This window comes from Brachycentrus maculatus, unplaced genomic scaffold (genome assembly GCF_059751285.1).
Source record: "Brachycentrus maculatus isolate JH-2025_06_01 unplaced genomic scaffold, ASM5975128v1 h1tg000119l, whole genome shotgun sequence".
Lineage (NCBI taxonomy): Eukaryota > Metazoa > Arthropoda > Insecta > Trichoptera > Brachycentridae > Brachycentrus > Brachycentrus maculatus.
This window is the reverse complement of record NW_028280872.1, coordinates 3,207,501-3,221,534: the sequence shown is the minus strand read 5'-3', so window position 1 is coordinate 3,221,534 and position 14,034 is coordinate 3,207,501. Positions and strand designations below refer to the sequence as shown.

Genomic DNA, 14,034 nt, shown 5'->3' with positions numbered 1-14,034 from the left:
TCTAATACTGGATTCCTGCTTAGACAATCTGCTTCTAAATTCTTCTTTCCTGGATTATATTTTATTTTAAATTCATATTGCGATAAATAATATGTTAAATCACCTAACTCTTCATCGGTCCTAGATTTCAGATTCATATTTTCCAAAGGTTTGTGATCTGAATAAACCGTAAATGATTTACCTATTAACCAGTATTGCCAGTATCTTACTGCTTCCTTAATTGCTAAACATTCTAAATATATTGCTTTTTTTTTCTTCTGGGCTTCATTTAGTTTTTTTTGAAAAGTATGCCACTGGTTTTTCTCTACCATCGGGCTGCTTTTGTTTCAAAATGGCCCCAACACCTTCTAAAGAAGCATCGGTATAAATGTTGATTGGTAAATCCTGATCAAAAATTTCTAGAACGGGCTGTGAGCAAAGCATGCTTTTTGTTATTTCAAATGCTTTTTGGCATTTATCACACCAAATAAATTTTTGATTTTTCCTTAGTAAGTTATGCAATGGATCTAGTATTATTGCACTCTTTGGTATGTATTCATGGTAAAAGTTTATTTTCCCCAGAAATTGTCTTACATTTTTTATCGTTTTTGGAACAGGAAAATTCTTTATTGAAATCAAATTATCCTTTACTGGTTTTATTGAATTATTTTGAATTATATGACCTAGATATTTTACCAAGTCTGACGCAAATGCGCATTTTGTAAATTTTAACCTGAAACCTTCCGTTTCGATCGCTTCCAGCAACTGTGTTAGATGTTTAATGTGCTCAGCAAAAGTTTTAGAAAATATAAGAATATCATCTATGTAATTAACGGTGAAATCAGTAAGTTTATACTTTCTTAATATGTTACCTAGTATCCTTTGAAAAATTGCTGGTGAGGTCTTCAATCCAAATGGTAGGCAAGTCCATTGGAAATGTCCTTCTTGTGTAACAAATCCCGTCTTTTTTCTGTCTTCGATTCGTAAAGGAATAGACCAAAACGCTGAGTTTATATCTAGTGTTGAAAAAAATTTGCAATTCCTGGTTTTTATCATTAGGTCTTCAATTAAAGGAAATGGTTGAGCTTGAGGCACTACTATTTTATTCAAGTCTCTGAAATCTATACACAGTCTGGATTTTTTGTTTTCCTCTTTTTTAAATGCCAATGTAACAGGTGCAGCAAATGGACTGTAGGATTCTTCTATTAGCTTATTATCCAGTAATTTTGCAATTTGTTTTTCTATCTCCTTTTTATCTTCTACAGTACATCTGTAAGGCCTCTTACTGCAATATCTGTCTACAAGTAAGTCTATCCTCGCTTCGTATCCACTAACAGTGCCGATATCATATTTATTTTTTGCAAAAACGGATTTATATTTGCAAATCAGTTCATTTATTTTAGATTTTTGAAATTGATTTAAATGATTTATTTTTATTTCAAAATCTTCTTCTTTTACATGTTCATTATAATTTATTTTGCATTCCTTGCTGTTGTTATTTTCTGTATTTTTAATTTTATATTTTGTAGAATTTTTTTCTACATTCTTTTTATTTTCATTTTTCAAGCATTGTCTCTGTGTTATTTTTAAATCTTCATTTTTATTATTAATCTTATCATCCTCCTTTGTTTTAAACCAGCACCTTGCTTCAGAGTGATATCGAGTTCCCTTATTTAAATTTTCACAAATCTTACATGGACTTTTATCTTTAATTTTATCACTAGTTCTTAGATTTCCACGTCTTCTTTGATTATCTTCTAATCGTTTTCTTTGATCATCTTCTAATTTTTCTCTCTCACTCCGAACATATTGTAGTAATTGTTTTAATACATCTAATGTTTCATCATCCATTTCCAATTAACAAAATTGTCGTTTTATAACGTGGTAATATTTTCCTTTTGAAAATTAAGTGTAAATAATATGTAAAGTGGGTGTATAATAATAAAATAAACAATGTGTTGCTTTGTAATTAAAGAAACGACAATAAAAGTTTATTCTTAATTAATCTTTATAATAATTTTTATATCTATCTATCTATCTATCTGATTCTGACAGTTAATAATATTATCGGAATTCTTTTGTTTTATTGTGAGCGACGCATGCGACATCTGGTGGTAGAACTGTATATGTAGGTACTATTTTGTAAGTACTTAATAAAATGTATAGGTAAGTACCTAGTTATTTTATTACATATATATATATATATATATATATATATATATATATATATATATATATATATATATATATATATATATAAAAATATATATATATATATATATATATATATATATATATATATATATATATATATATATATATATATATATATATATATATATATATATATATATATATATATATATATATATATATATATATTATATATATGTATATATATATATATATATATATATATATATATATATATATATATATATATATATATATATATATATATATATATATATATATATATATATATATATATATATATATATATATATATATATATATATATATATATATATATATATATATATATATATATATATATATATATATATATACATATAAATATATATATATATATATATATATATATATATATATGTATATATATATATATATATATATATATATATATATATATATATATATATATATATATATATATATATATATATATATATATATATATATATATATATATTTATATACATATTTATATATATTCTTAAAAAAAGGCAAATAATTGTAAAAAATATTTATTCGCTGAATTCCAATACATATTCTTTTTAAAATATCTGGAGAAGTTATTAAAATAACGATGTATAAACCTGACTTGGTCAAACTTCAATAGGAGATGCAAGGACATTCGCAATAAGTTGGGTTCTTATGGATACTTTACTTTAAAAAGATGTTTTATCAATGAATAAAATCACTTTGATGTGTGAAATCAATTTTCCCCATCAAAAGTTTCCACACAAAGAGTTTTATTGGGTGTACCTGAAATAAAATAAACGTCTAGAAGCAGAGGAAGACCGAGGAAAACATGGCACAATCAGGTATTTCAAATATTTGAAAGCGGCTGGGTCAGGAGTCGTAATAATCGTCGGGTATGTGTGAGGAGATGCATGCATGTAGAATATGCGAGGTATGTTTGCAAAGATAGAGTGGTATGGCGTTCGATTCTCTCTGCCTACCCCTGCGGGGAAACGGTGTGATGGATAGTTAGTCTAAAATTATAATAAAGGTGTTAAGGGGTAAAATTACAAACAGATTTTGTTCTGAAGAAAAATTTAGATTCAAGTTTTTCTTAGTAAATACCACTATTTTTTAAAATCTATCGTGGTACGTATTTCGATGCATTCTGCATCATTTTCAAATACCGTACATGATGCGGAATGCATTGAAACGCGTGTCACAATAGATTTTAAGTAATAGCGGTATTTAAGTACTTAGTAAAACATAAATTTAAAATGCACAGTTTTTACCGCAAAGTGACTGTCGAATCAATTAAATAAAATTAATCGTTGCATATTTGGCTAATAAGCTACTTTGACTCTTTAGCTAATAAGTTGGCCTATCACTGGCTTAGTGCATTCCCAACATCAAGAGAATATAATAAGAAAGAAATAATATACACAAAAATATTAGCCATTATGTAAAAGATCTTTTTTTTAAATATATATATATATATATATAAATATATATATATATATATATATATATATATATATATATATATATATATATATATATATATATATATATATATATATATATATATATATATAAATATAAATATATATATATATATATTTATATATGTATATATATATATATATATATATATATATATATATATATATATATATATATATATATATATATATATATATATATATATATATATATATATATATATATTACGATTAATGTAATGTAAGTTTACGTGATCGATATATGTATATTTAATTTCAATTTATAATTCTTGAAAAAAAAACTTTGCCATTCAAGGAGTGCCAATGGCATGTCGCTCTTTTTTTCAACCTGTAACTTACGAGGCGTGAACAAGCTTTATGCATATTGAGCTTTTCATATGTGTAACATACGCATGTTGCCGGAAGCTCCCCCTCCACTCGCTTGTATATATAAAGCCTGCTACAGCCTACGAGTAATCACAAGCAGTTTTCTTCACTGAAAAGGCTAACCGAATCCAATAAAAATGAGCCCTTCTGTAAGTATTTTTTTTTAATATATATTTTTTTTAATGTAATGTAGAAGTTAGTGCGTTTGGCTTCCATGCTGGAGGTCCCGGGTACAATTTTGAGGGAGGGGGAGATATTTCACTCTAATATTAATTTTACAATCCCTATATTGGTAGTTACATTAAGTAACGTCATAATTATTTTCATATTAGCAACATCAAATTTCTGCCTCTTCATAAATTTTTATATTTATTTTTTTCTTTTTTCGTATCAAGTAGCTAAATATCTTTTCTCGATGTTCTCTCTTTTTTATTAAGCCTGCACTCGTTTATGTTACAAGTTTTTCTTAAAAATTTTAAAAATCATCTAATCATATGTTTTCTTTGAGTTTTCAAATTCAATTATTAAAAATGATTAACGAAACTTTAAATGAAATTATCGTCTGTTTTTTTCCTTCTAACAACAGAAAACTAATACAAATAAAAGATATTTTATGTCAGGTATGATCCCGTGGTTAGTGTAGTGGGCTCTAGGTCAGAACCTATGTTCAAAGCCTCTCTAACTATAGTCAAACAAGTAACTAAGAAATTCCCTCATCAACAACGTTTTTTTTTTCAATAATCCTTTATTTATAACTCGATAAATACCTACGTATAATATTGTTTTGAAGTCTAAACGAATAATCTGGTTGCTTAAAAAAGTATATTAAACAAAGATTATGATTTATAAGGATTTTCTTACTAAAATTATGTTATTTGAAAAAAATGCCAAATAGTCGACAATAATATCCTAAATATTGTGTAAACGTAAAGAATGTCATTCTCATCAGGCAGGCTCTGTGGCGTAGTTAGGTAGACGCTCGGCTGCGACACTGGCGTGGCGATTCCCGCCAATTCCAAAATGAATTCAAGAAATATTTATTTTCAATTGGTCTGGGTGTTTGTGATGAATTTTTCACATTTTCTTTACTATGCTTACTACCTATTTTTACTTTCTTACCTGCAGACAAGCATTTAAAAATAGACGCTTTGTGGGTTATTACTTTATAAATAAATAATAATAATATCTTTATCTTTCACTTTCTTTTTCAGTTCATTGCTACTTTCCTGTGCGTCGTGGGTCTGGCATCTGCCAACCCTTGGGTGGGAGGTGACGATGGCCAATGGAGGGGAGAAGGTCTGGCCGAGAGCCAGGACTGGGGACAGTGGAACGGAGCATACGGAGCATGGGGTGCTCCCGCAGTAGCCTGGGCCTCTCAGGGCGCATGGGCCCATGGAGCCGCTCCCCTGGGACCCGACGGTCGCGTTGTAGACACCCCCGAGGTCGCTCAAGCCAAGGCCGCTCACTTGGCCGCCAAGGCCGGCGCTGGATCATGGGGCGCTTGGGCCGCTCCTTCTCTAGCTTGGGCCTCTCAGGGAGCATGGGCTCATGGCGCCGCTCCCCTGGGACCCGACGGTCGCGTTGTAGACACCCCCGAGGTCGCTCTAGCCAAGGCCGCTCACTTGGCCGCTAAGTCCGGTGCTGGATCATGGGGCGCTTGGGCCGCTCCTTCTTTGGCCTGGGGCGCTCAGGGCGCATGGGCCCATGGAGCCGCTCCCCTGGGACCCGACGGTCGTGTGGTGGACACCCCTGAAGTAGCTCACGCTAAGGCCGCTCACTTGGCCGCTAAGGCCGGAGCGTGGTAAACGCACATTCGTCCAAAAAACCGACTGATTCCCGCAAATTATGTGATATTGGATAATATATCGATATTTTTATATTTCTGTCTATCTCTTTCTTAAATGTATTATATATATTTTCCGGACATCCAAAATGTCAAACGTTGTCTATGTACAAAACAAAATAAATAAAAAAATATATACATATTACACTTGGGTCTTATTTTTACATCATGTTTTTATTTCTATTTTCAATGTTTAAGGTTAACGGGATCATTTTTATAACTTATAAAAAATTGTTTTAAAAAACTATACCATACATCTTATAATTTAATCATAACAAGGACAGGTTTTATAGCTAACACCTTCATCCTTACTACTAATCGATTATATTATAATAAGATTGAGTGACTTTAATCAAAGTTTTTTGTAAGTTATGCAATGGACAATAACAAATTTAGTAATTCAAGTATAAGAATTTTAATAAACGTTCTAGAAAATTATCAGATCATTTTTTTCATTCTGCGGATGATATATCAATATATGTCCAACATTTTAAGTGTGTCCAAATACTAAAAATCTGGATTATCTCCAATTACATGAGTTATTTTCATATTATTTTTTGACATCTCATCAAAGATGAAGAAGAATATGGAAGTCTGGACATTTGCGGAGCTGACGACCATCATGGGTTGGTTTAAGTGATCACTTTACAAACGTGTAACATTCACCAATTCTACCCAATATTGACAATCACACTACTCAAATTCTTGGAAGTTCTATATATATATATATATATATATATATATATATATATATATATATATATATATATATATATATATATATATATATATATATATATATATATATATATATATATATATATATATATATATATATATATATATATATATATATATATATATATATATATATATATATATATATATATATATATATATATATATATATATATATATATATATATATATATATATATATATATATATATATATATATATATATATATATATATATATATATATATATATATATATATATATATATATATATATATATATATATATATATATATATATATATATATATATATATATATATATATATATATATATATATATATATATATATATATATATATATATATATATATATATATATATATATATATATATATATATATATATATATGAACCAATTTAGAAACCTTATTCTTGGATCACTAGAACTTCACTAGAGGCATCTATTGGTGAGATGTAAAGAAGTTTTTTATTTAGCTGAAAACCTTATATTATAGCCTGTGACAGTCGTCAGCCCCGTAAATGCCCAGACTTCCATATTCTTCTTCATCTTTAATGAGATGTCAAAATATAATATGAAAATAACTCCTGTAATTAGAGATAATCCAGATTTTGTGAACAAGTATTTGGACACACTGAAAATGTTGTACATAAATATATAATACAATACAGTAATTATTTAATCATTTATACTGCATCTCATTATATATATTTTTGTTTTACTGATGGACAAGCACTCTCTGCATATTAATTTCAAACAGCTCTATAAAGTACAAGCTTCGACCTGTAACATTAGTGTGTTTTTGGTTGGTTAGCTTTCAACAACGCCAAATATAAAAAAAAACTTGATTTTTCAAGTGATCGTTTTTAAAGTTTGAAAATATAATAATATTTATTAACAAGAAATATCAAGCCACTTATTGAACTTTTTACTGTGCAACAGATCTTTTTTGGTAAAACCTGAATGTTTTTTCTCCATTTCAAAAATATTAAGTATATTTAAAAAAAGAATACATTTTCTTCAAAATACAAAAACAACACTTTCTGTCCTGTAGCGGGTAAATATTTAGTTTAAAATATGCTGCTTTTGCTGGGATATAGCATATTTTTTGGGCATTCCGAAAACATGCACAACTGAAAATTGACGATTTTTGATTTATGACGTTTTTGAAAGGAGTGAGCAATATATTCATTCATTTATAAATTCATTCATATAATTAATATATTATTTTTTTGCAGAGACCTAGCAAGCCACCTTATGTGCCTTATCTGTGGAGTTCTTTTGAAATACATTTTATCTATTTTAACATAATATACAGTCGTTTTGAAGAGGAAGACCTTAACCACATATTCTTTGTTTGCCCAATAAATGACCAAATGCCAATTTTTTTTAAATCTCTGGCCCCGCTTATTCCCCTCCCTACAGATATCCATCTCATCCTGGCGAGCAGGAACCCAATTATGTACAGACTGTTAGTTGTTTTTCTGAAATTAAATGGAATAAATTTATAGTTTATCTTTATAATTTATAGTCTATCATATTTTATAATTAAGAATTCAATTATCTTGACATTGGCAAATGCATTATATTACATGTGCAACGCCATTCTATATTTAAAAAAAAAACATAATATACAAACAAAAAAAGAAAGTTTTTTTTACAATTTTCACAGTATTAACTCTCATCATTTACCCATACCCGTCTATATTTTAGTTTGCCATCTTACATTCGTATTAACCAATTAAAAATGCTTGGAACTATGTTTTGAAGTGTTTTACCTCGATATTATTTTTTACTCTTAATGTATTTTTTTTTAACTATTTTATTCTTATTTTTCTACATTTTATGTACTATAGATAATTGATAAAATGTAGAGAAATAATTAATCTGATTTTAAAAGCTTATTCATTGAATTTTTATCGTTTTTTTTATTCGAAATTTTCTATAACAACAAAATCTTTGTCAAGATTTTTTCAAGATTTGTCAAGACAAGAAAAACTTAAAAAGATTGGCATTTAAATCGAAATAAAATGTATTTTATTATATAAACTGACATCTATTGAGCGTTACACAAAACTAAATGACTGTTAAAATGGACCACGATTAAATTTGATACGGTCCACTTTAGTTCTGATATTATGCATCGGTAAACCCATTGACATTTATAGAATTGTTCATATAATACAACCATTCTATCTTTAGTGTTGAGTGTCACAAGGCGTGATCGATTTGACTAGATCAGTGTTTCCCAATCGGTGGTCCGCAGACCCTCGTGGGTATGTGAAGATGCATCAAGGGGTATGCGCGATAACTTCTTGACTAATATAATTTAATCAGTAAAAAAATAATTATTCAAACAATTGCCAAAACATATCGCTCACTCCTTTCAAGAACGTCATAAATCAAAAATCGTAAATTTTCAGTTGTGCATGTTTTCGGAATGCCTAGAAAATGTACTTTATCCTAGCAAAAACGGCAAATTTTAAACTTAATATTTACCCGCTACAGAGCAGCTTTTTGCATTTTGAAGAAAATGTATTGTTCAATTATTTTTTAAAATAAAATAAATATTTTTCAAATGGAGAAAAAACCATCAGATTTTACCTCAAAAGATCTGTTGCACAGTAAAAAGTTCAATAAGTAGCTTGATATTTATTTTGAATATTTTGCAATATATATTTTTAAACATTGAAAACGTTCTCCTGAAAAATCAAGTTTTTTGATTTATGACGTTCTTGAAGAGTGACATGTCCCAAATAGGACACCTTCCGGACCTTGATATCACAGTCAGCAACTGCCTCCCTGTTCTTGCTATTTGGGGCACATTTGCGTTGCTGACCATATCGGTCCATGGAGTCCATGGATACCTTTTTGTATATATTTTTTTTAATACCACAAACTTACAATTATGTTATTTTTTTCTGATGACTCGAGCCTTTTCAGAGAAGAAAGCTGCTAGTGACAATAATTGCACAGAATATGGCTTTACATCTTTAAAAAATCTTCATCCAAACAATAGCCTACTATACAGTAAACCCCCCTATAACATAGAGATAGGTACCGCGTTATCGGAGGACACTTTTAGGGGGTAAATGTTTGTATTTAAAAAAATATATATTTTAATTTAATAATGACTCATTTTAGTCGTATCCGCTGGTTAAAAATGTAAAAAAAATAACATTAATTTAATTTAATTTTAATTTTATTTATTTATTGGAAAACCAACAGAATATTTAACGAAAATAACATAATATAATAAAATCACATAAATAACATTCCAATAAGAGGTTTTCTCTTCAGTAATCTAAAAATAAAAATAAACTATCGTGTACATAAAAGTATAACTAAGTATATAATAAATTTACATTACATGTTTTTATCAAATAATAGAAATTTTCTTTATCAACTAGTTAAATGGACATCAATAATTCATTAATCATTAATCATCATTAATCTCCTATAATGTTCCCTCCGATAACGCGGTATCTATCTCAACGTTATAGAGGGGTTTACTGTACTTCGAAGAACCTGATTTATAAATTCAAAGAACTTAAATTGATTGTTCTTTAAAATGATTAATTTTTGATCTAGTTGAGCGGGTTTTTCAATACTGACCTCGTTAAAATAATTATTTTGAACCTACATCATTGTCTCACGCGCCGGAATCGTGTTTCTTTGGCAGTGACTACATAAAAGTGTCAATTTAACCAGCTTTAAATCAGATACAATGGTCGGTTTTTCTTGGTGTCTTTTTATCAAATGCCTGGACTAGATTATTACATATTGAATTTTTTACTGTAAGGAAAGGTGCAAGTAGCCGACAACTATTTTTTGAAGGCTTGCGGGACAACTTTTTATAAATAATAGTCTCAATAAACTTCCGCGAGTAACTTGTTAATGAATATGAAGAAATGACGTAGTTTTACGTAAATGACATATGAATATAAGTATGTATCTCTTATCAATTTTCATGTCCTGTTCATAAATATTTTGCCATTTGTGTTGAATCAGCGAATATGGTAGGTCGTTTCTAGTGCACTATTTCTATGTTTCTTTTACATATTCACAACATTTTAGGTGTATCCAAATCATTGTTCACAAGTAAAGGTTTCTCGACTTGGGAGATGTTTTTAACTTTTGATATCTCAACAAAGATAAAGAAGAATATGGAAGTCTGCCTATTTGCAGTGCTTTTGAACTGTCATAGGCTGGTTAAGTGATCACTTTACACACGTGCAATATTCACCATTATTTCCAGCCATAATTATGGGTATCAATTGATCATGTTATTTTTTGAAATCTCATCAAAGATGAAGAAGAATATGGAAGTCTGGGCATTTACGGGGCTGACGACCGTCATAGGCTGGTTTAAGTGATCACTTTACACACGTGTAACATTCACCAATTCTACCCATTATTGACAACCACACTACTCAAATTCTTGGAAGTTCTGTATATATGAACCAATTTAAAAACCTTGTTCTTGAATCACTAGAACTTCACTAGAGACATCTATTAGTGAGATGTAAAGAAGCTTTTTATTAAGCAGAAACTCTTATATTAGTATGGGAGGATTCGGACCTCACATACTAATATAAGAGTTTCTGCTTAATAAAAAGCTTCTTTACATCTCACTAATAGATGTCTCTAGTGAAGTTCTAGTGATTCAAGAACAAGGGTTTTAAATTTTTTCATATATACAGAACTTCCAAGAGGTTTGTAACGGTAAATTAAGAGGTTTGTTAAATTAAAAAATGCGACATGGAAATATATTTGGTTTCGTTTATTTATTTTGTTATAATAATTAATATCTTTAGGCTTTTGGAGGATTAATGGTTTATCAGTCAAGGATAGTAATTGCTTGTGTAATTACCAGGAACCATGAGCTCCAGCGACAGCCTTAGCGGCGTAGCGAGCAGCCTTTGCATGGGCAACCTCGGGGGTGTCTACTACCCTTCCGTCAGGTCCCAGGGAGGCGACTCCATGGGCGTATCTCCCATAGGTGGCATACCCGTTATTCCACTGTCCATAACTGGCATACCCATTGTTCCACTTATCCTGGCTTTCGACAAGACCTTCGCCCTTCCAGCTGCCGTCGTTCTGAGCACCGTAAGCAGCGTAAACGTATCCACCATATCCAGAGTGAATGTTGTTGTATTGACCGATATCCTGGCTTTCGGCAAGACCTTCGCCTTTCCAGCTACCATCGTTGTGAACAGCGTTAACGTAAGATCCGTAGGGAGAGTAGACATTGTAGTGAGAACGATCCTGGCTTTCGGCAAGACCTTCACCCTTCCAGCTTCCGTCGTTGTGAATGGCGTAGACTCCTGGAGCGTATGACGCCACAACAGATGCACCATAGTTAGAGTAAGCGTTGTTGTACTGTCCTAAGTCCTGACTCTCGGCGAGTCCTTCTCCCTTCCAGCTACCATCGTTGTGAGAAGCGTAAATGGGGGAGTAGGTTGAAATAATGGGAGCAGAATAGGTAGAGTAGATGTTGTTGTAACGTTCCAGATCTTGGCTCTCGACAAGGCCTTCTCCCTTCCAGCTTCCGTCGTTTACGACTGGCGACCAGGCAGAGTAAGTGGCAGGAGCGTATGCTCCAACAGCGGGAGCCCAAGATCTTTGAGCGGTTGCAGCCTTAGTGGCATAGTGGGCAGCTTTAGCCTGAGCGACTTCGGGGGTGTCTACTACTCTCCCGTCTGCGCCGATGGGAGCAGCTCCGTAAGCATAGCTGCCATAGCTGGCGTATCCATTATTCCAGCTTCCATAACCGGAAACGAGAGTTCCAAGACTTAAAAGAGCGAGAAGAGCCTGAAAGCATATATTTCATTAAACACAATTAACTGTTTTGTTCTCAACAGTTTAAGTGTGTCCAAATACTTGTTCAAAAAATCTGGATTATCTCCAATTACAATAATGTATAATATACGGTTGTCAATAATGGGTATGACGATGATGTATAATAATGGTCTCTTTTACAAAGTATCAGGTTCGCGCTACCCAGGACGACCACTGCTGATAATTCATCGACAGTTCTTTTCAGAACTTCGGGACGCGGATGCAATGGAGCTGGCAGCCGACAGAGATCCCTGGAGTCAGTTTGTGGACTCCAAACGCTCCACATAGGGAGCGGATATAGTAAAATATATTATAATTAATTGTCTTACAATAGTATCCATGATTATTTATTGGCGAGCCTTTTCTACAAGGAAAACTGCTGTGCAATTTTTCACATTACGTCAGGTTTTATACTACATCGATTTTGGCACAGTGGGGGGGAGTTGGGTTCATTCACTTTAAGCTTCCTCTTAGGAGAAAGATTCAAAACTTCGAATGCCAATGTTACGTAGATGATTATGTATTTGACTTGGTGCCTTTTAATTTCCTTGTATGGTGGCCTTGCCACTGGCAGTGGTTGGTTGGAGCATGTATAACACGCATGCGTGTGTGGTACTTCAAGGTTATGCTGAGGAAAACTTTCGTTTATCTAGATCGAATAGGTAACAATATTTAACCCGTTGAACACCGTTATTAAATTTAAATTTATAAAAATATATATACACAAAAAAACAGTCAAACCTAGATATAACGGACTGGGGGGAGGGGGTATTTGTTAAAACCAAATGCCCGTTATTCAAACATAGATTTAAAAAAACTGTATATATATATACACACTAAAAAAACACAAAAAAAATATATATATAAACACTGTATTTAGATATATTCAAACGCTTATCCGCACCCCCAATGGTGCATAGGGCACTGCATCATATCGTAGTCATACAAGAGAAAGTGTCCAAGTGCATTTTTTTACAAAACCGTGATCATTGACTATTTGATATCTTACTAGCTTTACATTGCCCTGAAAAAAATCCCAAAGGATTTTAAACTTGAAAGTATTATATAACGACTTGTTAAAAATGACTAAGCGCGTTGATGATTATTTTCTTGCCAAGCAAAAGTGACTTGAATGGCCCTCCTGAACATTTTACGTTTTGTTAGTTAGTAACTTTCTCCTGTACAACTACGATATAAACGCAGTATTATCTTCATCGTTAACTTTAATATTTATTTTGCGTTTTTAATGATTTCATTAAAAATAGTCATTTCACTGTCATCATTATTAAAAATGGAATCTAAATATTAAAGTGCTATTCATAAGTAGATAATGGAAGTGGGCAAATTTGAAATAGATCGTACCATTCAGCCATGTTGATTGCATAAACAATTTTCGTACGTTAAAACTATTAAATAAAATTTTGTAAAATGTGCCCTCGGCACGGGAAAACTCAGCAACGGCACATTTTTGACATTTTTATTTTAAATTATGTAAATAAATAAATATTGAAAGATAA

The 14,034-nt window shown here is 30.9% G+C and overlaps 2 protein-coding genes across 2 annotated transcripts in view; one reads left to right on the top strand and one right to left on the bottom strand.

The window, feature by feature from the left end:
- LOC148309681 (uncharacterized) overlaps window positions 1-6,102 on the top strand; it is a 28,610-nt gene extending 22,508 nt beyond the window's left edge. The window contains exon 4 of the mRNA XM_088259677.1: window positions 5,453-6,102. Coding sequence (XP_088115803.1) covers window positions 5,453-5,878 — 426 coding nt within the window. The 3' untranslated portion in view covers window positions 5,879-6,102. The remainder of the gene's footprint in view (window positions 1-5,452) is intronic.
- A 5,443-nt stretch (window positions 6,103-11,545) lies between these two features.
- LOC148309680 (uncharacterized) overlaps window positions 11,546-14,034 on the bottom strand; it is a 16,090-nt gene continuing 13,601 nt past the window's right edge. Inside the window, exon 6 of the mRNA XM_088259720.1 lies at window positions 11,546-12,470. Coding sequence (XP_088115846.1) covers window positions 11,546-12,470 — 925 coding nt within the window. The remainder of the gene's footprint in view (window positions 12,471-14,034) is intronic.